The sequence below is a fragment of the Aquila chrysaetos genome, chromosome 5 (assembly GCF_900496995.4).
Source record: "Aquila chrysaetos chrysaetos chromosome 5, bAquChr1.4, whole genome shotgun sequence".
NCBI lineage: Eukaryota > Metazoa > Chordata > Aves > Accipitriformes > Accipitridae > Aquila > Aquila chrysaetos.
Window position 1 is genome coordinate 22,763,411 of NC_044008.1, and position 22,817 is coordinate 22,786,227.

Consider the following 22,817-nt stretch of genomic DNA (forward strand, 5'->3'; position numbering starts at 1 on the left):
TAAGATTTTCACAAATGTACAGATCACGTTATTGCTCTGCATTTACCTCATCCATCCTTTCCTCCACAAGCAACCTTTCCCTTTCCCCATCCCGGTCCCAGCTGCAATAAGTTTTGGCTCTTGAAGCAGGTCTGTAAAACAACTAATTTGTTACCAGAATTATCTGCCCTGCACTGAAAGCCTAATTATTCTGCCAACCCTTGCATATAAAGCACACAAAAATTAAAGGCATTAAAGGCATAGCCCATGAAGTGCTGTAGACACTGGCCACCTTCTTGGAGGTCAAAATATCATTTCATGGACTATAAAGGTAACTGCAGGAACTAAATTAGGCTTCTGAATGGGGCACACAACTCATTAGGAACTGCTCTTTCCCCCTCCATTTCCCTCCTTTCTCAGACTCAAGGGAGCCTGCCTCTTGTTTCTTCAGACAAGCCACCCACTCACAGGATATTCAACCAGAGAATTTCCATTGCGCACTCTTGGCAGCCTGGTGTTCACCGCAGTGGCTGACCTGACCCACCAGCTCGCCTCGTCACAGCAGCCATTAACAAAAGCCAGGCTTCAGTTCCTGGGTTATTTCTGCAACAGCAGAGAAGTGAGTGGAGTCCTGCCTTTCTGGGGCTGCTTTGTCGAAACCTTACACCATGTGAGCTGGTCAAATGCTTCCAGCCACTCCAGGTGTCCAGGCAGAGCATTTGCCTGGCAATGCATGTTGTGTGCTGTCTGCTGTGGATGGGATGCTTGTGCAAAGCGTTGGTACTTTAAACAACTAATTTTTTGGACTGCAAGCAACATCTTTTTATCATGAGGCAGACAACACATGATTTTCTGAAAAGACCACAGAGCCTTGCTGACAGGTTTGATGGAGAAATGGAAGCATGCATGACTGGAAAGTCTGCGTTATCATACAGCCAGTGTTCACTGGCAGCTTTCAAGCAGAACAATGAGCACTGGATTGTGGGAAACTTATGTAAATGCATAGCTCAGATGATAGAGAATTAAGTCTAATAATATCCACACGAGGAAAGGCCAACTTCACTGAAACTCTCAGCTACCCAGGAGTTCTCCTGGCCCCTATGCAGGCTGACACATAAACAAGATGTGCTCCAGGACTCAGGAATAAAATAAGATCCTCTGGAAGCAACTCCAGACTGCTGTGGATGTGTGGTTTATCAGCATCAATTGTAATGGCAACAAGCATGTCATACCCCCCCCCCCCCCCCAAACCCACCCAAACCCCCCAACTACAGTGTAAAATGCATATGTTGAGGTAAAGATTCAGGGAGAAAAATCAAAGAGTGAGCTAAAACCCTCCACAAAAGCCTTGTGGCACTAATGGCACTGCACTGGTGAGAGCTCCCAAAGCAATTGCTTCAAACATCAAGAAGGAAAGCAGGGGATGGATGGAGGTATGAGGAAACTGTTGGGATTAGATTAAGGTGGAAGAGTGCACCTTGTTAAATCTAACTGTGCTGTTCAGGTTCACCTTCAAACTTCCAGTATGGTCAATAGTCAAGTTCATGTTTGTTTTCAGATCAGACTCTTCCTCTTTTTGGTTATTCATCTCATCTTGTTTAGGTAAACAGACTTCCTGATTTACTAAAAGTCATTATTTCCAAGCCAGTCCCTGAAATACTGTTGTGGTTTAACCCCAGCCAGCAAGTAAGCACCACGCAGCTGCTCACTCACTCCCCCCAACCCAGTGGGATGGGGGAGAAAATTGGGAAAAGAAGTAAAACTCGTGGGTTGAGATAAGAATGGTTTAATAGAACAGAAAAGAAGAAACTAATAATGATGATGATAACACTAATAAAATGACAACAGTAATAATAAAAGGATTGGAATGTACAAATGATGCGCAGTGCAATCGCTCACCACCCGCCAACCGACACCCAGTTAGTCCTCAAGTGGTGATCCCCTGCCCCCACTCCCCCCAGTTCCTATACTAGATGTGGTGTCACACAGTATGGAATACCCCGTTGGCCAGTTTGGGTCAGCTGCCCTGGATCTGTCCTGTGCCAACTTCTTGTGCCCCTCCAGCTTTCTCGCTGGCTGGGCATGAGAAGCTGAAAAATCCTTGACTTTAGGCTAAACACTACTGAGCAACAACTGAAAACATCAGTGCTATCAACATTCTTCGCATACTGAACTCAAAACATAGCACCAGCTACTAGGAAGACAATTAACTCTATCCCAGCTGAAACCAGGACAACTACCTTCAGCACCTCAGAAATGTATTACACTTTGCAAAGTTCTACCTCTAATTTCACCATCTTACATGAATTTGAGCTTTCTGAAACAATATAGTTTTTTCAACCTGCACAGCCTAAAACTCAGAGAATTGCTCTTGCAAATAGATGTTGGAGATCCCAGAACCAGCTGCAAACTCTTGTTCTGGTGGCTCGAGTCTGAAGACGAGGTATTCTGAGAAAGGAATCACGCTTGTGTGGGATCAGCAAATCTGGGCCAGGTACCTACGAAAAGCTTAACTCCTTCCTTTGATACTGCTTCTCCCTGTCATAGTAACAAGCAAATCAGATAAAGTTAACAACAAACGAAAAAGCAGGACTGGCCTTTAGCCATGTTACTGCTCCACCTGCTTAGAGACCAGCAAGCTGTCAGTGCTCCAGATGTACTGCATAGCTGGATATTAAAATTTAGCATCATTTCATTTCTATTTCACTAAACAGGAGAATGGTTATTGTCTGCTCCTGCTTATAGTGAAACAACAGAAATGTCAGTAGAGGAGGACTGGGTTACCAGAATTTCATTTCACTGGAATGGCTGGACTTAAACAGCACTCAGGTTGGATAGAGAAATCGTGATGGGTAGGGAGAAATAGCGCTTTCCTCCCCTGTTACGCAGAAAATATAGATGAGATGTTTACTGCACAGCACAGACTCTTGTGGACCAGGGCATTTTAGTTCAGAACTCATTTTAAATTGAAACTATGGCTTCCCTTTTAACTTGACTTTCGACCCATTTAATGAAGGTCTCATGTATTCCTCAGCTTAGAAATGTGCTGTGCTGGCAGACAGGGCAGAAGCACGAGTCTGAGCCCCAAGTTGTGCTGACTGCTGATACTCATCAATCCAGCTTTAAAAATGCATCTTATTGTTGAGACCAAATGTAGTAGTACTTATAGAATCATGGAATCCTTTGGGTTGGAAGCGACCTTCAAAGATCATCTAGTCCAACCCCCTGCCATGGGCAGGGACATCTTTCACTAGACCAGGTTGCTCAAAGCCCCATCCAACCTGGCCTTGGACACTTCCAATAATGGGGCAGCCATAACTTCTCTGGGCAACCTGTTCCAGTGTCTCACCACCCTCCTAAAAAAATTCTTTCTTATGTCCAATCTACTTGATAACTATGTGCTTTTGGTGATAGACGCTAGTCACATGTACGCGGCTGAGACAGTGGGGAGTATGGTGACACCTCCAGTGTCCACAGACACACCAGGCTGAGCAGCTGCACTGTCTCCTTGTGCACTGCTTTGCACTTGTGCCCTGTGCTGCCACACCCTGCAAAAACAGTGATAATTACCAGCAGAAGGGTAGCCAGACAATGTGCCAAAGAAAGGGGGAAATACATAACAGAAAATGTATTTTAAGAAGGCTCTTGGAAAGAAGAGTATTTTCTTTCCTTTATATATACTGAATAGGCGAGGTTTTAAAGCACAGATTTCGCATGTCTGCTGAAAGAAGTCACCAAAGAACTGCCTGAAAACAGCAGTGAAACAAGACCGTAGCTTTTAAGACAACATCAGCTGACACGGTTGTCTGCTCTGACTGTCTGTTCTCATGCTAAAAGCTCTCGTGTTACACTTGTAGAGGTGCGCGTGAACGCAATGCCCCTGTACTGACTTTAATCGTGCTGCAGTCAACAGTTGGTTTCATTTTCTCGTGGAACAGAGAGAAATGAAAATAGAAACCAATTTCACCAGTTTAAGGCATAAACTGTATTACTTGCCATTGATTTGCATTTTGTAAATAGAGTCCCCATGGAAAGATTTTTGTAGTAAATAAAAATGCTCTTTATCAGCAGTTAGCTTAGGTATCTGTGTGACGGTCTGACAAATTATAGTCAATGTCTCAAGCATTCGTTAAAGAACTTTGGTGGAGAAAATGGCCTCTGTAAAAGTGCTGGAGTTTTGTGAACAGGACAATGTGGCCGGAGGAGAGGGCCCCCCGGAGGGTGGGACCGCGCTTCTCCAAAGCCACAATTCCTTATCTTAAGTGACCAGGAGAAGGAGTACAGCATATGCGCCTGGAAGAGGAGGCCCCACGGAGGATGGGACTGTGCTTCTATCTTAAGCGGTCATGCCAGCAGAAAAAGAGAGGCAACTCTGCGATGAACCTCCCCCAAAGCTCTCCGACCGATTCCAGAGAACCCCGGGAATGGGACTGCGCATGTCGAGACCATCGACTAACACGCTATAAAAGAAGGGAGAACGAGTTCTCAGTGCGCACCCTTTGGAACTGGATCTCTACGCTGGCTGGACCAATGCTGGACCCAGGACTGGTGAAACCCTTTCCTTCTCTTTCTTTCTTTCTTTCTTTCTTTCTTTCTTTCTTTCTTTCTCTCTTTCTCTCTTTCTCTCTCTCCCTCTTTTCATTCTCTCTTTTCCACAGTCCCTACACCTCATCCTTTTAAACATAAACCATTGACCAAGTCTGAGACTAGGAGTGGATCCAGCTGCCCCTGGGCTCCTCTTTGAGAAGGAATCCAGAAAGCAAGGGGGTCTGCTCTGAACCTCGTGACTCAATGGGAGGGCTCTCCTTCTGATACATTTCATGTTCCTTTTTCCATTTCTTTTTCTACACCTCCCTTCTCAAACAGCGGCTTAATGACATGTTGCAAGGTTCATATTGATAAGTTCACTTGTACTTGGGCAAGGTTATCTAGGTTGAATAAATGTTGATTGTTGTTTGAACTCCCCTGGTGTCGTTTCACCTTAATTCTGACAAAGGAAATCCGCGAACCTGAGTCGCTCCAACTTTGGGACGCGACAATCTGATATTTCAGTAACCTCAATGCAGGCAGAGATTGGCACAGAGGGAATCTTGGACTTGCAGGAAAACATCCACCTGGATGACGCCTGTGCAGAGTGGCTTCTCCTAGCACCTCACTGATGGGCGATCAAGAATCTTTCCCTTAAGTAGCCAAATGCGGTGGCTGCTTATCTCGTCTCCCAGATGGGCTGAGCAGGAATCACAACAGAACAAGTTCACAGACAGGCTTCCAAGCCTACACGGGGGCTTCAGATTACATTTCAACACACTCCATAACATCTTCATGTGGTTTTCATGCAAACCATGGGAGAATCTTTACACACAGGAGAAGCATAGGAGAACTGGTGTAAATGTACCTAACGCAATGGGTTCATGTCAAAATCTCATCTCATGTAGGGTTTACTGTCATAGCCTCCGTCCTAGAGACCTCTGTCCTAGAGACCACAAACACATAAACACAGGAGATTATATTGTTGTTCTCTGGTTAAGATGAATGAGATTGGCGAAGAAAGACTTAATTACAACCTACATTTCCACAAAGGAACAGAGGACATTTTCAAGCAAAAAGGGTGGGTTTTGCAGAGATATCACCAGGGAGAGGAGGTATTTGATTGGAAATTATAGAAAAAACACTTCTGGCCTGTTTTGCAAAACCAAGAACAGTCTCTTCTCAGTTGAATGTCATTCTTGACTTATTCCACAGTTTACTGCCAACTCCTTTCCTTTCCTTCTCACAAGATATCAAGAATCAATGAGACAGAAATTTAAATACAGGAGAAGATAAAAGCCTAACCCACCCTTAATGTTTTACAGGTTTACAGTTTATAGGTGTAATTTTAAGTATCAATATGAGGACAGATATTATTTAAACCTCTCAACTATCACAGGCTTTTACAAATTTTGAAGACCTCATAGATACACATAAAGCTACTTGCTGCTAAAACCACAGGCTAGACCAGCTATAACCTAGGGTCACATTTAGGGTAAAGCAATTAAGACACAAACGAAATTCTCCTTCATAGTGACACTGAAAACAAAGCACATGTGTAATATGAACACACATCACACTGTCTGTGACTCTGCATGCTGTAATTCTGAATGAAATAAATTATTAAAAAATTAATGTACCTTCATTACATATTCTTCAGCTGTTCTGCATCCATTCTTGTAATTAAGAACATTGGCTAGACTAAACACTGTGATTAAAATAGTGCACCAACTGTGTGTCTAAATAATACCTAATCTTTTGCAGTGCTGATTTTTTTTATTCAATAGTGATGCTTAAGAGATATTATGTGACTACTGAATAAGTTTATTACAGTTTCTTTTCTACCATATCTTTGTAACTTGAATTGCAAACAACATCATCCTATTTTGAGACTCTGGATCTATTGATCAGAACAGATTTTTGGTACACCCTTTGTATAAAGAAATGCACAAGTTAAGTGTTTTCTAACGTACTTAAATGACAGTGCTATTGATGAAACAAAGTTTGTAAGGCAAACATAATCTACTCTGTGCTTAACAGGTAAACTTCTAACTTAAGTCATGCACAAGGTATAAAACAGGTCTCTGAAAAAAATGCACTTACCTGGTATGTAAACAGCACTTCACTTGGTGATTTACCTAATTTTCCGTTGATGTTAACTTCAACTTGACCTTGTTTTGGTTCATTCATCGATCCAACTTGACATACAATCCTAGCAAGAAAGAACATAAGTTTATCTGTTAGAAGTAGCAGCTGCAATACCAGTGCAATGAATGTGAGCTACCACACACTGCCAGCAAAAGCACTAGCTTCGCTGTAACCTACACAAGGTACTTGAACGCTGCCTCAGATTCCCAGCAAAAACACCCAACAATAGTTTAATCTCCTATCTAAAGTACTGAAACCTGAACACTGTACACAACAGCTACTTTAGCAGTCCATTAGTAGAGGTGCTTTCTACAGAATACTCAAATTCAGCCCAGAAGTCAGAGATTAACTTTTCCTACACAAGGTTTTCACTGGACCTTATGATGTTAAAAAAATGAAGGACCCCCGCCATGCCCCCTGATGTAAGAGTCAGACCATCAGCTATCTTATAACTTTGTGTTTTAGCTGCTGATACTTTTGTTGGGCATCCTGCTATCTTTCAGCTTTAAACTACTGTATTTTCACACCTACGATCAAAATCGCTTTAGAATTACTGTTCTCTGAAAATAAATCCTCAGATAACCCACGCAAAATCAGAGGTCAAGGAACACTGGCTGAAAAAACACTGCCTTAACTAACACTGCTGCTGAGTGATAGCTAGTATGTTTATACTTTTATTTCAAACAGGTGATCCACAGAATACAAGCATGAAAATGCAATAAGGATTTGACACACTTGAAAACTGGGACAAATGCTTAATGGAGAGCTGATAATACAGTTAGATAAGGAGGTATATAATGTTTGCAGCCTGTGCAGGCAGACAGTTTCATATAGGACACACCCCGAGGATCACTGCTCATTTCCTCCGCTCTTTCTCTCCGGGATTATTGCTATTCTTCCTCAAGCAGTGCACGACTGCTTAAAAAAAACCCTCAAACAGAAAAAAACCCACCACAACAACCCCAAATTACTGGGTATAATCTACTTAAATCGGGACTTATAATAAAAGGATTGTCAAGTCCCTCTGCAGATCACTCCAGACTTTTGTGCCTGGGTACTGGCAAATGGACAAAATTCTCTAAATTCTTGCATGTCCTGGCATGTGTATGGCTGCCTGAGTCTGTTCCTCATCATCTCTCTACTGTATTCTTGGAAGTTGTATCTTCTTGTCAGGCAGAAACAGGAAATGGTGCCTTTGGAAAAATTTCTACCATATGTCAAGCTAGGGAAAGCAGTCAGGGGCCAGGGCTGGGGGGTGTGCGTGGAGGAAACGCCGTAGAGTGGTTAGCAGGGATTTTAATTGAGAAAAGTCCCCTCCCTCCCCTCCCCAGCGAAGGCATTGCCTCCCTTCCCCCATGTTACAAATGGAAAACTACAAAGAATGAGAACATGACTTCTCCAAGGCCAACAATTAAATCACCACAGAGCCAGAAAGCACCCTTAAGTGCCTTAAATCTTGCTGCTCTCCTGCCCATGGGAGCAACTGTCTCCTAAAAATGACTAGCTTTTTATTGCAGAAGGATAGGGGAGCAAGACTAGGCACTTACTTTTTTTTTTTTTTTAAATTAAATTAAATAGAAGAAGGTAATAATAAAACAAAAGAATGGAGGAAGATAAAGACAGAAAATTACAAATATCTATTTGGAGATTTTGAATAACTTCTTTTTCAAGGCTTCTCTAATGGAGAACATCCTTCAAAACCCCCTAATTTGTTGATAAATGCCATTATGCACGTTGCATTTGTTCTCACCCATTACCACACTGGCAGAGCTTAGGAAACCAGTAATGTTGCTATGATGCAAGGAACCAGTCATGTCAGTTCTGGCTCCTTTCCATGTATTTAAAAATATCAAAAAGCTTTAGAAAAAGCCAAGAGGCTGGGGAAATTCTTGCAAGGCTATGCTGCAATTCAGTGCAGCTTTTGCAAACACTGAAAATAGGGAATGAGAAAAGATGACTGTAAAAGAGTTGGGCATTTTGTGGATGGTGATGCACATGTAAACGCAAGAGTGATGGCAATGGATTTGGGAAGCAGTAAGAGATATACAGCTAAATACATATTCATAAATCCTAGGGGCCTGTGAAGCTTCTAAATGCCTGACCCACTAACTGACTAAAGCTAAACATTTTTCAAAAGCTAAAAAAATCACTTAGGTATCTTCAAAATCCCTTTCAAAACATGCCACAGAAATAGCAAAAAGTCACTGTATTACACTTTAAATTAACTGAAGGGAAAGAAAGCCAAGGTTTCAACTGCACCTTTAAATATCAAAACTGAATGAAAGAAAAATCACACTGCTTAAAATATGTCATTACTCATAATATTACTACTGAAACTTTATGCTATGCTTTTTATCAGCTAATATCAGAAGGGTATTTCCCTCTTGAAATTAGATGCTTGATATAATCTGTAGTAAACACCTAGATACCTAGAAGAATTTAGGCACTTTGTTTTAATTTTTGGCATTGCTTAAGAGTGTGACAAGTAATCCGCAAAACATCTACCAACCTGCTTAGGCAATTCAGCATCCATGGACTTGTTGGCTCTGTGATGAAACTTACTCATCTAAAGCTAAAGCAAAACTCCGGGCTCCCTCCCTGCCCCCAGGAAAGTAACTTTGTGGCTGGACTAAAACAAAAAGATTTAAGCTTCCTCTTGCTTTGTTTACTTTCCCATAAACCTTGTATGTTTGGCTGCACTGTGGTTCAGATTTAGCAAAGATTTTAATGACTAGATGCACACCTATGATGCCTTTAATTTAAAAACAAATAAATAGTCTTGAGATATCTGCAGTAATAGTTTATGAAAGCTTTTCAGACAAATGAGGAAAAACATATCAATCAATCAAAAGTAGGATGGTAGTACGCTATTGTAAATTTGTTGGTGTATTAGAATCTACAACAATTTTAAATACTCAGACATGTTACTATGAAATATTGCAGGTATATTGCACTAGTTCTTTCTTCTATTGATAACCTTTTATTACCACAGGAAGATCATCTTCTCCCAAAAATGTACAGAAGTTCCTTTTTTCTTCTAAAATCTTGTGAAAAATATCCAGCAATTACCTTGTGGAAACAGAGTAGAATTCCTCTTTGAAAAGACATTCCTTGTCTGCCACCGTTATATTTTTTACATCTTCTGCTTTTATTCCCAAATTAGATCCCATTATGGTCAAAAGAATTCCACCACTTAGTGGTCCAGTTTTTGGCTCAATCTGTGTTTGCATGAGTAAAAAAACGCAAAATTAAATACTGCAGTGACCGTGTTGCTCTTCCATATTATTTGAAGCTACTTTGACTTACCCACACTTGAAAAGCAAAAGACGTTTCTTGTAGGACCCACACAAAACCACGCTATGTAACTTTTTAATGTTAATTAATCATCTGTTAGCTCAGAACCAGTATTCATCAGCTGCAGATCTCGTGTCTCCTGTGGCAGACTGTTATGTACAAAACTCTTGCCTAGTGTTTACTCAGAACAGAGTTTGCTTCTTCCACTAAAGCACTGTGATTTTGAAAAGCAAATGGATCGGGCTCCTCTCACAATCATTCCGTGGAGCTTTTCCAGCATTTTTTTTTGCCATGATTTTCTCCTTTTAGGTTCACATCAGAACAGTGCACCTTCCTAACACACGCTGCTGCCCCACATAGTGTCTTCAAAAGTTCCTCTAGTCCCCTATGTTCCTTACTGCATCGAATGGTAGGATGCTGCAGTATATGGGCTGATGCTAATTAAATAATTTGCAATTAAAATGAGGACTGAGAAAATCCTGCAGTTGCAGTGGACTTCTCAGGTTGAAATATGGCCTGAACAGGCACTTGAATCCTGAATATTTGTTGGGAGACTAACCTGCTTTCCTATGTAATATTTGGAGCACCTCCAGCGAGACCTTTTCAGGTCTTTAGCTTTGGAGGGCTGCAAGTTTACTATCAAGAAGAGGGAGGTTGCACAGTCCCAAATGCAGTAATTGGAAGCCAAACAAATATAGCTTCTGAAAATCTGGACTTTAATGTCTGCTCCATCAAAATCAGAGTTTCTTACACCTGAGCACAGAGACATGGCTGCTGCTGCCTGCTGCGCAGCCCACCTCCCGAATCACTTGCTCTGTTTTCCCACTGGTTCAACTCCCTAAAACTTCTGCCCACTGGCCATCCCTCTTCACTCCATCCATAAATAAACTACCGGAAAAATTACTCCACAGTTTGTGTAGATGTTTCCAAATATTTTGTTCAAATCTGGAGCTAACAAAATTTTTGAAAAAACTAATATTTTAGTATTTAGTATTTAATCCACAATCATGTACAAAACAGTATCCCAGGTGAAAACACATTTATTTTTCTTAATCTTCCCTTCCCACTCAAATCATCTTTATCTGGGCAAAGCTATCACACAAGTATTCTTCTCCACACTTTCTGTCAAGATTTCAGGGTATTTGCCTTCCTTGGCAAACTTCAACTGTTTACCTGCCATTTCTTCTTAAATACACCATCATGGCCAACCTTATCCAGCGTGCTGCTGGTCTGCCTGTACCCACACTGCACCTCTAACTATGCAGCCTCAGGAGATTCAGTGTCTCTACCAGTTTGAGCCCAGGTTTCAGAATTAAACAGTTCCTACTGAGTGAAACATCCCTGTTACGACTCAACCTCTGTCAATAGAGTTACTGCATTTTATGATAGCTTGCGATATGTTCTCATCAAATGGTGTGTCTGAGTTTCAAAGTACTGATACCACTGTCACAGCAATTTAGATTTGCCCAGTGGAAGTACATACCACTCTTTTCTTGACAGTTATGCCCAGAAAAACAGCATTTGGCTTGTGGCTGAAAAAGACAAGGATTTATCACTTCTTGCTTTGGCTACTGGTCCACCAAGGTGGACAACATTCTTCCCTTGCCCTGCGTTAATGCTCCAACCACAGAGTAAGTCAGGGGTGCGCATTTGGCCTCTCTGACTTTTTATGTTCAACTTGTACAGCCTTGAGTTTAATGCCAGTGTGGGCTGGAAAGTATCACTGACACCTGGAAAACACATTGTGATCCAGAAACAACTTGCTCCCTTATTAAATACTATTTAAAAGCCTAGTTTGAAGCCTGTTAATGAGCCTGCTAAGTGCTTGTAGTTCCAGGAGCAGTGAACCTCTCTTATAGACTTATTTCAGGTAGAAAGGACTTCAGGACAGAAAAAAATCCATGCTAATTCCCAAGAATCAAGTGCCACATTTAAGCGTACACTGCTAGCCTGGCTTCTGGCACAGTGAGGACAAGGCTTGAAAAACAAGGAGTCTCAAAGAGTCCATTCAGTCTCTTATTTTGAGTCTTTACAAATCTCTCACACACATCACTACTGGCATTATTTCCTTGCAGCTATTTCAGAGGCTTACTTAACATCCTAGGAAAAAAACTGCCTTTCAGTATGAGCTTGCTTGGATGCTTTCTCCTGAAAAATAATACACTGGTAGGGAGAGAAAAAAGCAATCTTACACGAGTGATTTCTGGATGAGGACACGTGTCGGTGGGAGGAGCGTGACAGAGTTTTTCATAAACACACTTGCTGGGCTTGCCATCTTCTTCACACCAGACACACTTATAGTCATGATGGGCCGCGAGGCATAAGCTGCAGTCGCTTCGTCCATAAGAGCAGTTGTACAGAGTCACTGAAATGTGAATGGTAAATGTACTTAGACATTTTCCTCTGTTTTAAGGATATTGAGTGCGTTATAGGAAGGAAAACTAATCCTATGTACAAAGCTCAGTTGAGTTGTGTGAAGAATATGCACACTCTGTACTTAACCCCGAATGATGCTGAGAGAGAACTGTATTTTTCGCTGCATGGAAAAACCTGAAATCTATCCATGTGCACAGTACGAATAAACTATCAAGTAGAACCCAAATACATTTTTGTCACTCAGGCATGTCAAAACGTTTAAGTACAAAGTCCTTTCTTTGACTATCCTCAATGAACCTGCCTATACAACTGTTCAAAAACTAGTTCAAACAAACAGGTCCTCCTGGTGTCCCAGGAGTCAGATGTGGAAGGGTATAAACTCTGCATGGGTGTCGGTAGGGACAGTCATCAGCTGGCATGGGACCTCTGCCAGTCGCATATTTAAAGGAAGAGAGCTGCCTTTGTAGGCCGTTTCCAGGAAATCTGGGCCTTTCCAAAATCATCGCTAAAGCATGAACTGAATAGAAAGTTAACACTTAATGAATTGTTATTCAAGTTAATACCTCTTCATTTCTCCATTCTTCTCTATTTTCTTGCTTTTGTTTTTCCTTTTTTCTTGAATTACTGTCCTGATGTATGCCTTATTCTTTCTGTAGTGGGGTTTAATTCTAGTTTTTCTGAGCCAAGAATGAGGTCTGACAGTCATGCCTCTCTTACTGAGGAACCATGCACCAATTGTCCCAGACAGTAAGCTTGTTTTGGCCACTGTCAATCTCTGTCATGATGCAGAGTCACTGAACAAAATTAATTTTTCCAAATAGATGCAAAACCTTGAGACATAGCTGGGTGGTTCAGCACCATACAGAAAGCCTGGGCTTGCAAGAAAACATTTGGAGATGCACTTGAGAGCTAGCCCAGAAGAAAATGGACTGAAAAGATGCCACATGTTTCTCTAGGGGAAGCATGCAAGTTCCACAGATTACTCAGTGTGTGAGTGCTCTGCTTCCCTGGGAAGGTGAGCTGATTATTGTAAAGAGGGAAACGTCTTGCTCCCTCCTTTTCTGCTCCTTCCCTTCATCCCTGCTTCTCTTTACTCTTTGCTGCTCCTTTTTTCTGGCCACACAGCTTCTCACCCTCTGCCACTGAGGCTCTGGCACTTGTTGAGTCTTCTTGTAAATCAACTTAACTTACCAGAACAGCAGAAAACTATCCAGGTTTCCTCCTGTGCTCTTTCAAGAGTTAAATGTGCTCACAGATGGGAGTGGTGAGTACAAGACAGAGACTCAACATCTCCCCTTTCCAGTAGTGATGAGCTCTTTTATGTGCTCATTAAGTCTCAAGAAACCGTACCCTTAGTGACACTGGGTTTTTTTCAAAGGGCGTTCATCCTTAAAGATGCAAGAAGCAAAGCAGAGTAAACAGAAGTGATCAGATGTGGGTAAGAGAGACTAGGATAAATCCCTTTGAGATTGCATATGGTAAGGCCATCAAAAATGTCTATTTAAATAAAACTTTTATTCTCAGAGGAGCAGGACTGTAGGAAGGACACTGGCAAAACCACCCTCCAGTCACTAACATTTCAATGCACTTGATAACTTCCTAGATAACAGCAGCAGCAGTAACTTTTAAAATCTAATTTCAAGAGGGTACCATGTCAGATTTCTACTGAAATGAAAAAGTAAAATGAGAATGCTGGTTTTCCATTATTTTTCAGCAGTGCTCTTATCCCCCTGCTAGGCATGAACAATATTACAGATGTCCAAAACTTGGCTACAGTCTCTCTGCCACTTGCATGAGAGTATATTAGCTCATAAGAGCAGTTTTTCTCTAAATGCTGCATATTTAAAACCTCAGCATTCAGTTTCACAGCTAGTCTTTAATAGAATAACATGTTTTTATTCTTGCCCTTACACTGAAGAGTTAATGCAATGATGAAGCCTGGTTTTAACCCTTCTTACATCTAATCATCATATCCACTTGATTTCAAGTAGCTTTACCAGCACAAACTCAGTTGAGACATCATTGGAGGTGTATGCAAAGCCAAGGGACTTCAGCATTTGTAACAATGAATCAATGAGAAAGAACATCCATTTTATTCAACCCCTATCTTGAATTCTCAAGAATCGATGAGCACAAAGCAGGAGTAGTATCATTTGCTTCATATACTGAGCACATCAATACAGAAGTCACCGAGCAACAAACATAACCCAAGCAATATTTTCAACACTTTGTGTGTTAACTATTCACTCTGTATGTTGGATGTGAACGTAGTGCTGGGGAAAAGCACCAGACTGACAGCCCTAGTATGTTGCTGTTTGCTTTTATAAGCAGAAGAGACGGTGCGGGCAGCGGCAAGGAAGGTTCCTCACATCTATGCTGTGAATTGCTTTTGCAGGAACCAGATTGCTTTCTTAATCCAGCACTCTGAAAGGTTGCTACTGCACAGGGATTTGAGCAGGTAATATTGTTAAATGAATCTTCCCCTTGCCTTCCTAAACCCTGCATTTCCCACCCACACTGCCACATGGCCACCTGGTATGGCACGGCAATACGCTTACTGAATTACTTTGTTATCCTTCATTGGCTGGAGAGGGATTTTCATCCCATCACTCAGTAAACAATGTCAGCACTGCAACGTCTTGACGTCCCTCACATCCAGTTGCATAAATGCAACGGAGAAAGCTACGGCCTCAAAGCATTAAACGCTCCCCCTGTTCACTGATCAGCTCATTAAATGTACCAGCAGCAAGCCACTCATTAGATTCAGACTCTTATCCATCACCTTGAGATACCAGCTGTGAAATCATTGATAAAAAGGACAAAGGATAAAAGGGATATATTGGATTTCATACTGTTCAGAACCCCTGATGGCTTGAGATGTAAAAACGCTATCGTAACTTAGCATTCACTAAGTGTTATACAAAGAAAGGGTTCTTTCACTGGCAGGTTCAAAGGTGCTTCTCAGCAGCAGCCATATACCCAAAGCCAATTCTTTTCAAGATGCACAGAAAACATCATGCTCGGGATTTCATATGGCAAGGAAATTTAAAAGCAGCAGAGAATTTGGATTAAAAAAATCCCTTTTATAATGAAAATAGACATTTGTTGATAATTTTTCAATTTGCCCTCTTGCAAGGGTTCTATATTTCAATTTGAATGATAAATAATTTAGCTACTTTTTTTTTTTGATGTTTTTCCCAGACTTGGAAAAAAGATGTTGGGAATATTTGGTCAAAATTCTGCAGTTTTAAACACCACAGCCTTTGAAATGGAATTAAGACAGTGTGAGATTGTAATATGACCTCCCCGTAACACTCATGCCAGGTCCTCTTTTAAGTGCTTTCAACACTGCACACAGAGCCATAGGGACAATCTTCTAAAAACATACTTCTATTCTGCCAATAAGTAAGGGAATAAATTTAAATATTGTACAGATAGAAAAATATGGTCTGAAGAATTAATCTGCAGGGGAAATTACTTGGGGGAAGTATTAGTTTTCCTGATGTTGACTCATCACACAAGTAACAAGCATGTTGCCTCGCATTTTTTGCAATATTATGCCTTAAACTTCAGTTCAAAGGAGTGTAAGGTAGGTCCCAGCTCCCAGATACTGCTCCACTGATTTTGATAGGCTCACAGACATAATTGCTTCATCATTGTATGTGGAAAGAAATAAAGAAATTTATATTTAGAAAGGAATTTATATCAAAGACCAAGTCTTTGCGCTATAAAACACACATTTTTTTTTCCTGTAGAAATAAATGAATAAAGTAATGAGCTTAAAGCACAATGAATGTTTCTGTGTATTGCTGATAGCTAGCAGACATAAAGACTGCAGAACCTGTCTGAGCTGAGACACAGCTGAAAGCTGAGATTTCAGGTAAAGTCCATATGAGAGGCAGTGAGAAGGATCCCCTTTCTGCTGCTGGAGGGGGAGAGTTCATTGGGGAAGGGAAATGGCCATGGAAACAAAAAAATCAAACTACTTAAGTACATTTGAACTGTGAAGCTGCACTATTAGGATTGCCCTCCAGAGCAAAAGTGAATTTGAAAATCATAGAATCACAGAATAGTTTGTGTTGGAACGGACCTTCAAAGATCATCTAGTCCAACTCCCCCGCAATGAGCAGGGACACCTTCTACTAGATCAGCTTGCTCAGAGCCCCGTCCAACCTGACCTTGAATGTTTCCAGGGATGGGGCATCTACCACCACTCTGGGCAACCTGTGCCAGTGTTTCACCACCCTCACTGTAAAAAATGTCTTCCTTATATCTAGTCTAAATCTACCCTCTTCCAGTTTAAAACCACTACCCCTCGTCCTATCACAACAGTCCCTGCTAAAAAGTTTGTCCCCATCTTTCTTGTAAGCCCCCTTTAAGTATTGAAAGGCCACAATAAGGTCTTCTTGGAGCCTTCTCTTCTGCAGGCTGAACAACCCCAACTCTCTCAGCCTCTCTTCATAGGAGAGCTGTTCCATCCCTCTGATCATTTTTGTGGCCCTCCTCTGCTCCAACAGGTCCATGTCTTTCTTGTATTGAGGACCCCAGAGCTGAACGCAGTACTGCAGGTGGGGTCTCACGAGAGTGGAGTAGAGGGGCAGAATCGCTTCCGTCAACCTGCTGGCCACGCTGCTTTTTGATGCAGCCCAGGATACCGTTGGTCTTCTGGGCTGCGAGCGCACATTGCTGGGTCATGTCCAGCTTTTCATCCACCAGTACCCCCAAGTCCTTCTCCGCAGGGCTGCTCTCAATCCCTTCACCCTCCAGCCTGTGTTGATACCAGGGGTTGCCCTGACACAGGTGCAGGACCTTGCACTTGGCCTTGTTGAACTTCATGAGGTTCACATGAACCCACCTCTCAAGCCTGTCCAGGTCCCTCTGGATGGCATCCCATCCCTCAGGCGTGTCAACCGCACCACTCAGCTTGGTGTCATCTGCAAACTTGCTGAGGGTGCACTTGATCCCGCCGTGTCCTTGATGAAGATATTAAACAGTATTGGTCCCAATTCGGCCCCCTGAAGGACACCACTTGTCACCAATCTCAATCTGGACATTGAGCTGTTGACCACTACCCTCTGCATGCAACCATCCAACCAATTCCTCATCCACAGAACAGTCCACCCATCAAATCAATCTCTCTCCAATTTAGAGAGAAGAATGTTGTGGGGGACTGTGTCAAAGGCCGTACAGAAGTCCAGATAGATGACATCCATAGCTCTTCCCTTGTCCACTGATGTAGTTGCTCCATCATAGAAGGCCACTAGGTTGGTCAGGCAGGACTTGCCCGTGGTGAAGCCATGCTGGCTGTCTCAAATCACATGTCCTCCATGTGCCTTAGCATAGCTTCTAGGAGGTTCTGCTCCATGATCTTCCCAGGCACAGAGGTGAGGCATATAGTGGTAGCAAAATAATGGTAGCATATTTAAATCAGCCTTTAATGTATAAAACAGTGATGTTTAATTCATGAGTTTGGTATTAATAACTTTCGATCTGTCAGATTTAATTGTTTCACCCAAACCAGTAAAACCTACAAAGGTAACATTCTTATTCACATGACTCCAAATTATGAAGGAATAGATTCCTGTTTACTGTAATTAACCTCCCTTTAATCCCATATTTCATACTTACCCATCAGTTTGCTGTCAATCTTGACCTCATCTGTTCTTATGGATAAGTGAAGTCGTAGGGTCTCATTTGCACTATAGGAGAACTGGAAAAGATGACACAATAGAGATATTTATACCTTCATTTGGCAAGGTTAATTTCATGCATTTTCTATGATTCTCAATAATCAGAGCTGTGAAGGTTTTAGAAACTATCCCAAACCTTATGCTCTTTCTTTCATTTTGGCCAAACACATTTATAGAAAAATGTTTTAATGAACCTAATCCTTCACAATCAGAATTTTTAAGTACCAAAGGACAACAATATCTGAATACTCACTTTTCATTGATTTAATTTACATTTGGTTATAAGTATCCAAGTAGCAAAGGTACTGTTCATAGTCAGTAAGTGTAACTGCTGACCCTGCTGAGTTCTCCCTTCCCACACCATCTGGCCCCATTACTTCTGTGGACACGGCAGACTCGCACCACATGGAGGGGAAATCTCTTGCATCTTTTGCAGTACAACCCCCTTGTTATAGCTAAAGCACAAGGTTCACATGCTCCAAGACACGAGCATATTGAAAGACAGCAGCAATAACAACTGGCGGGAAGGAAAAAGAGCAAAGAAAAATACAATGCAAATGCTTTGTGCTAGGCTCAAATGCTGCATAAATGCTAATTAGTTCTCAAAACTACTCTGTTAGTAAGCTTATAAGACATAAAGGTTAAAGTCAGCATAACATTTGAGTCCAGCTTTGACCTTGGTAAATAGGTTATTTTTTTAATATTATTTCCTTTCCCTGTAAAATAAACCAGAGTGAAGGAAGCATAGCTAGTAAGTAGCCAAACAACAACATACTGTTACCATTCCCATTTTTATAGATGTAAAAAGGGAAAGAACATGAATTGGAGTGGGGAGAGGGAGAGCTCTCAAATTCTCATCTTTTATCCTCAATGATTTCACCAGATTGCATAAAAAGTGAGGAATAAAAAAGCAATGGTCCCAAATTCCTCCAGGGACAGTTCAATGAATCCATGGATTGCATAGACAGAGAAATCAAGAAGAAAGATCAAGGGCTTTGAGGGGAGACCCCAGGAACTCTGAGCCAAAGCTGCTGCCTTTGACTGCTACTACCAAAGAGAGTCTCCATCAGAGGTGACTTTCTTCTCTGAGGGAAACCGGTATTACCTGAATATTTCTGGACACATGTGGACACTGGAACAGGACTATAAGAACTGAATATGTTTGGTACGCAAATCATATTTTTGCATTTACCTCTTCACTCATGAATGAAAATTTTCCTTCATCTGATTCATCAACAGGAGCTTCAAATTCAAATTGGCTATTTCCAACCTTAAATTTTTTATCCTATGGAAGAGAAAAGTTCAGCTTAGAATTCATATAGCATCACCAAGTGTAATAAAATATCACCAGGCAATATTCTATTCAGCACTTGAAGTAATAAGACCAAATGGAGAAGGCTAACCAGTTAAAGTAATCTTCTAAAACAAAGCTAGTGAAACATTGAGCCAGTGCAATCTGCTACTTTGCTGCACTTCCCCAACATTCGTTAAAGGTGGAAGCACCAAGAAGTACAAATAAAGCAAGAAAATATCTAGCACTCATTTTAGGGAGCAATAATAAAAAGCCAAGAGATGTGAATACTGGATGGCTTCACACATCAGATGTGTTATTAGCAGAGCTGTGCGAGTTCCGCCCTTTAAGATTTTCTCTGTAGGGATCCTGGGCAGAGCAGGAATGCAAGCATTGCATGGGAAACTGGAATGAACATCTCTCCAATCTTGCTGGCTTTGTTTCTCCTGCCTCACCACGACTCCAGCTGTGTTTTCACAGAACAGTCTTTGATGGCAGCACCAGCTTAAGGGTATTCCTGCCTCCTAGACACCTTCTTCCCCCTCTCTTCTCCCTAGGCCCTAAATCCATTCATTCCTGCCTTTAGGCTGCAGCACATACTGACCTGCGCTGCACTGGCAAAAATCTCAGCTTGGCTGGCCTGTGATTCAATTGAGGAACTGAGCTGGCTAAAAACCAAACACATCACCCCATGACACTGTTTCTGTGCTGGTCATTCTCCTGCTCTGGACCACAGGACAGCTGCGCAAACAGCTTTGCCAGAAGAACCAGAGAAAGAAATAAGTAGCAAGGATATTTTCAGACAGTATTGTTGGTAAAGACTTATGAAATCAGAACCCACTGGGTGACAAGATCACCTTCACCTTTATAGAATCATAAAATGCCTTGGGTTGGAAGGGACCTTCAAACATCATCTAGTTCCAACCCTCCTGTCACGGACTGGGACATCTACTAGATCAGGTTGCTCAAAGCCCCATCCAAACTGACCTTGAACACTTCCAAGGATGGGAGGGCATCCACAGCTTCTCTGGGCAACCTGTTCCAGTGTCTCACCACCCTCACAGTAAGAATTTCTTCGTAATATCTAATCTAAATTTACCCTCTTTCAGTTTAAAACTTACTTCTTGTTCTATCACTACCCTCCCTGCTAAAGAGTCCCTCCCCATCTTTCCTGTAGACCCCCTTTAAGTACTGGAAGGCTGCTGTAAGGTCTCCTGGGAGCCTTCTCTTCTCCAGGCTAAACACCCACAACTCTCTCAGCCTGTCCTCACAGGGGAGATGCTCCAGCCCCCTGATCATCTTCGTAGACCTCCTCTGGACCCACTTGAGCAGGTCCATGTCCTTCTTATGTTGGGGGCCCCAGAGCTGAACACAGTACTGCAGGTGGGGTCTCATGAGAGCGGAGTAGAGGGGCAGAATCACCTCCCCTGACCAGCTGGCCACACTGCTTTTTACACAGCCCAGGATACCATTGGCTTTCTGGGCTGTAAGCACATCCACCAGTATCCCCAAGTAATTCTCCACAGGACTACTCTCAATCCATTCATCCCCCAGACTGTATTGATATTGGGGATTGCCCCAACCCAGGTGCAGGACCTTGCCAGTGGCCTTGTTGAACTTTATGAGAACTTTGCTTTGATGCCTTCTATGGATGTAAAGAACTAGTCCCTGCTTTTGCCCAGAACCACTTCAGTCTTGGAGTACATGGCAAAAAAATAATGGTTACTTGACTCCTCTTTCCTGCTCTGAGGGTTAGAAAGTTGTCTCTTGCTGTCATCTAAGCCTCACGTATGAGGGTCTTATCCTATTTATTTGTAGCTACTTCTTCAATGCTGGAATCACTGGTAACTCATGGGCCAGTAGGTTTATCTAATTAGTGCAGTGGAAACCTTTCATATTGGACCTTCACTGTGACAGGTTGGGCAGCGGACACAGGAGCCCACCAAGGTTTGGAACTGAGGAGGAGCACATGCTTTTAACCAGGTAAAAGGCCTGACTCTAGTGTCTGAGAGGTTTATGCTATAGAGGGGAACAGACCTTTTACTTTTTCCTTCTCAGAAGCTGCATACAGAATATAAACTACTGACTGAGCTCTGAAAAGCCTTTTCTGAAAGTTTTACAGCAAGTTTTACAGCCCATTCTGCCTTACAGAAAATGTCTACATACTCCAAGTTTTAAAGCACCTTACAAATCTCTTTTCTGAGGAACGCTGCCTCACTTTCCCTACTCCACGTATTTCAAAATATCATGTATTTTTCAAAAGTGTTCAAATTATGCTGCTGCTGTGTAAGGCTTTCCAACATGCTTAACAGAAGGCACTGGGAGAGGAGGGGAGCTTCAGCGTGTGTGACAGCTGCTACCTGGAGTGAATTGAAATCAGGAGTTGCTATACCAGGCTCTTGAGCAGAAGGTCACAGAGCTCACATTCAGCAGTCTGGGTGCAAGAAGAGACATGTAGCTAACACTAGGAAGTGGGTTACACATCAGACACACATAACAAAGACAAATCCAAATGGGAAATTACTTTTAACGAAAATCTTTGGAGGGCTAATAAGGTTATCTTGATGCTGGTACATCTGTCTCTTCTACTGTGCCAATCCTTCAAGGACTCAGCTGGAGAATGCCTCTCAGAAGTTGCAAGCAATATGACTGATCAGTACTAAACTTTCCTCTCAACTGCTTGTCCTGGATGAGACTATTCCCGAAAGAATGACAACAGCTTGGATTTACTTCTGCTTCTTACTGAAACTCTTTCAGAGGAAGGAGAGGCAGAAAAACAGTCAACAGCTTCTCCTCTTTTAGTCTATTTCCCTCCAGTGGAAGGCCTCATGAGGAGATTTATTCATTGTACTGTAAGTGTTCACAAGTGCATACGAGAGATGCATACAAAACGTGTGAGCATATTCTCCCCCCTCAGTTCTGCGATAGCAGTTTTAGAGGCCATTCACCTCTCCTACTCACTGAGTAAGCCCAAACCTTCACTGCTAATCTCCACCTAGAAACAGAGATGCTTATATGCACAATGTTGGCTACTGTACTTAGGCACCCATGATAAGGCAGGCTGTGCATCACCCTTTTAAGCAAAGCACAGATTAAACCAAGAGAATAGAGCCAGTAGTTCAAAGCGACGACAGAACATTCATTTTTGCTTTTTCTAAGCAAGAATTTAGGCAAGGAAAATAAGAGCAAAATGGATATATACCAATGCCCTAACCAATAAAGACCTTAAATGTGCTCATAGCTGCATGATTGCTAGCTCCAAACACACTGTAATGCCCAGCATATCCTGTGGCAAAATCATTCCACATGAGAAGCCACATGCTATTTTGCATTTGGGCTGTGAGCCAACCCCTACAAAATATCCATCCACAGGTTCTTCTGAGCACCCTGCCCTCCATGAGATGTTTATCAAAGGCTGAGTGTAGGTTATGCCCTGACTCAAATGAACTAACTATTTCATGCCTTATTTGTCTGTTTTCACATATACTTAGAGGTCTGTGTATACAGCTGGA

The 22,817-nt window shown here is 42.0% G+C and overlaps 1 protein-coding gene across 4 annotated transcripts in view; it reads right to left on the reverse strand.

The window, feature by feature from the left end:
- The window catches only part of PLXNB2 (plexin B2), a 262,685-nt gene that overhangs the window by 41,671 nt on the left and 198,197 nt on the right, over nt 1-22,817 (reverse strand). For all 4 annotated transcript variants that reach the window (XM_030014280.2, XM_030014278.2, XM_030014281.1 and 1 more), the window contains 5 exons: nt 19,207-19,299; nt 17,953-18,034; nt 12,141-12,313; nt 9,724-9,872; nt 6,610-6,718 (listed from right to left, as the gene is read on the reverse strand). In XM_030014280.2, coding sequence (XP_029870140.1) covers nt 6,610-6,718; nt 9,724-9,872; nt 12,141-12,313; nt 17,953-18,034; nt 19,207-19,299 — 606 coding nt within the window. The remainder of the gene's footprint in view (nt 1-6,609; nt 6,719-9,723; nt 9,873-12,140; nt 12,314-17,952; nt 18,035-19,206; nt 19,300-22,817) is intronic.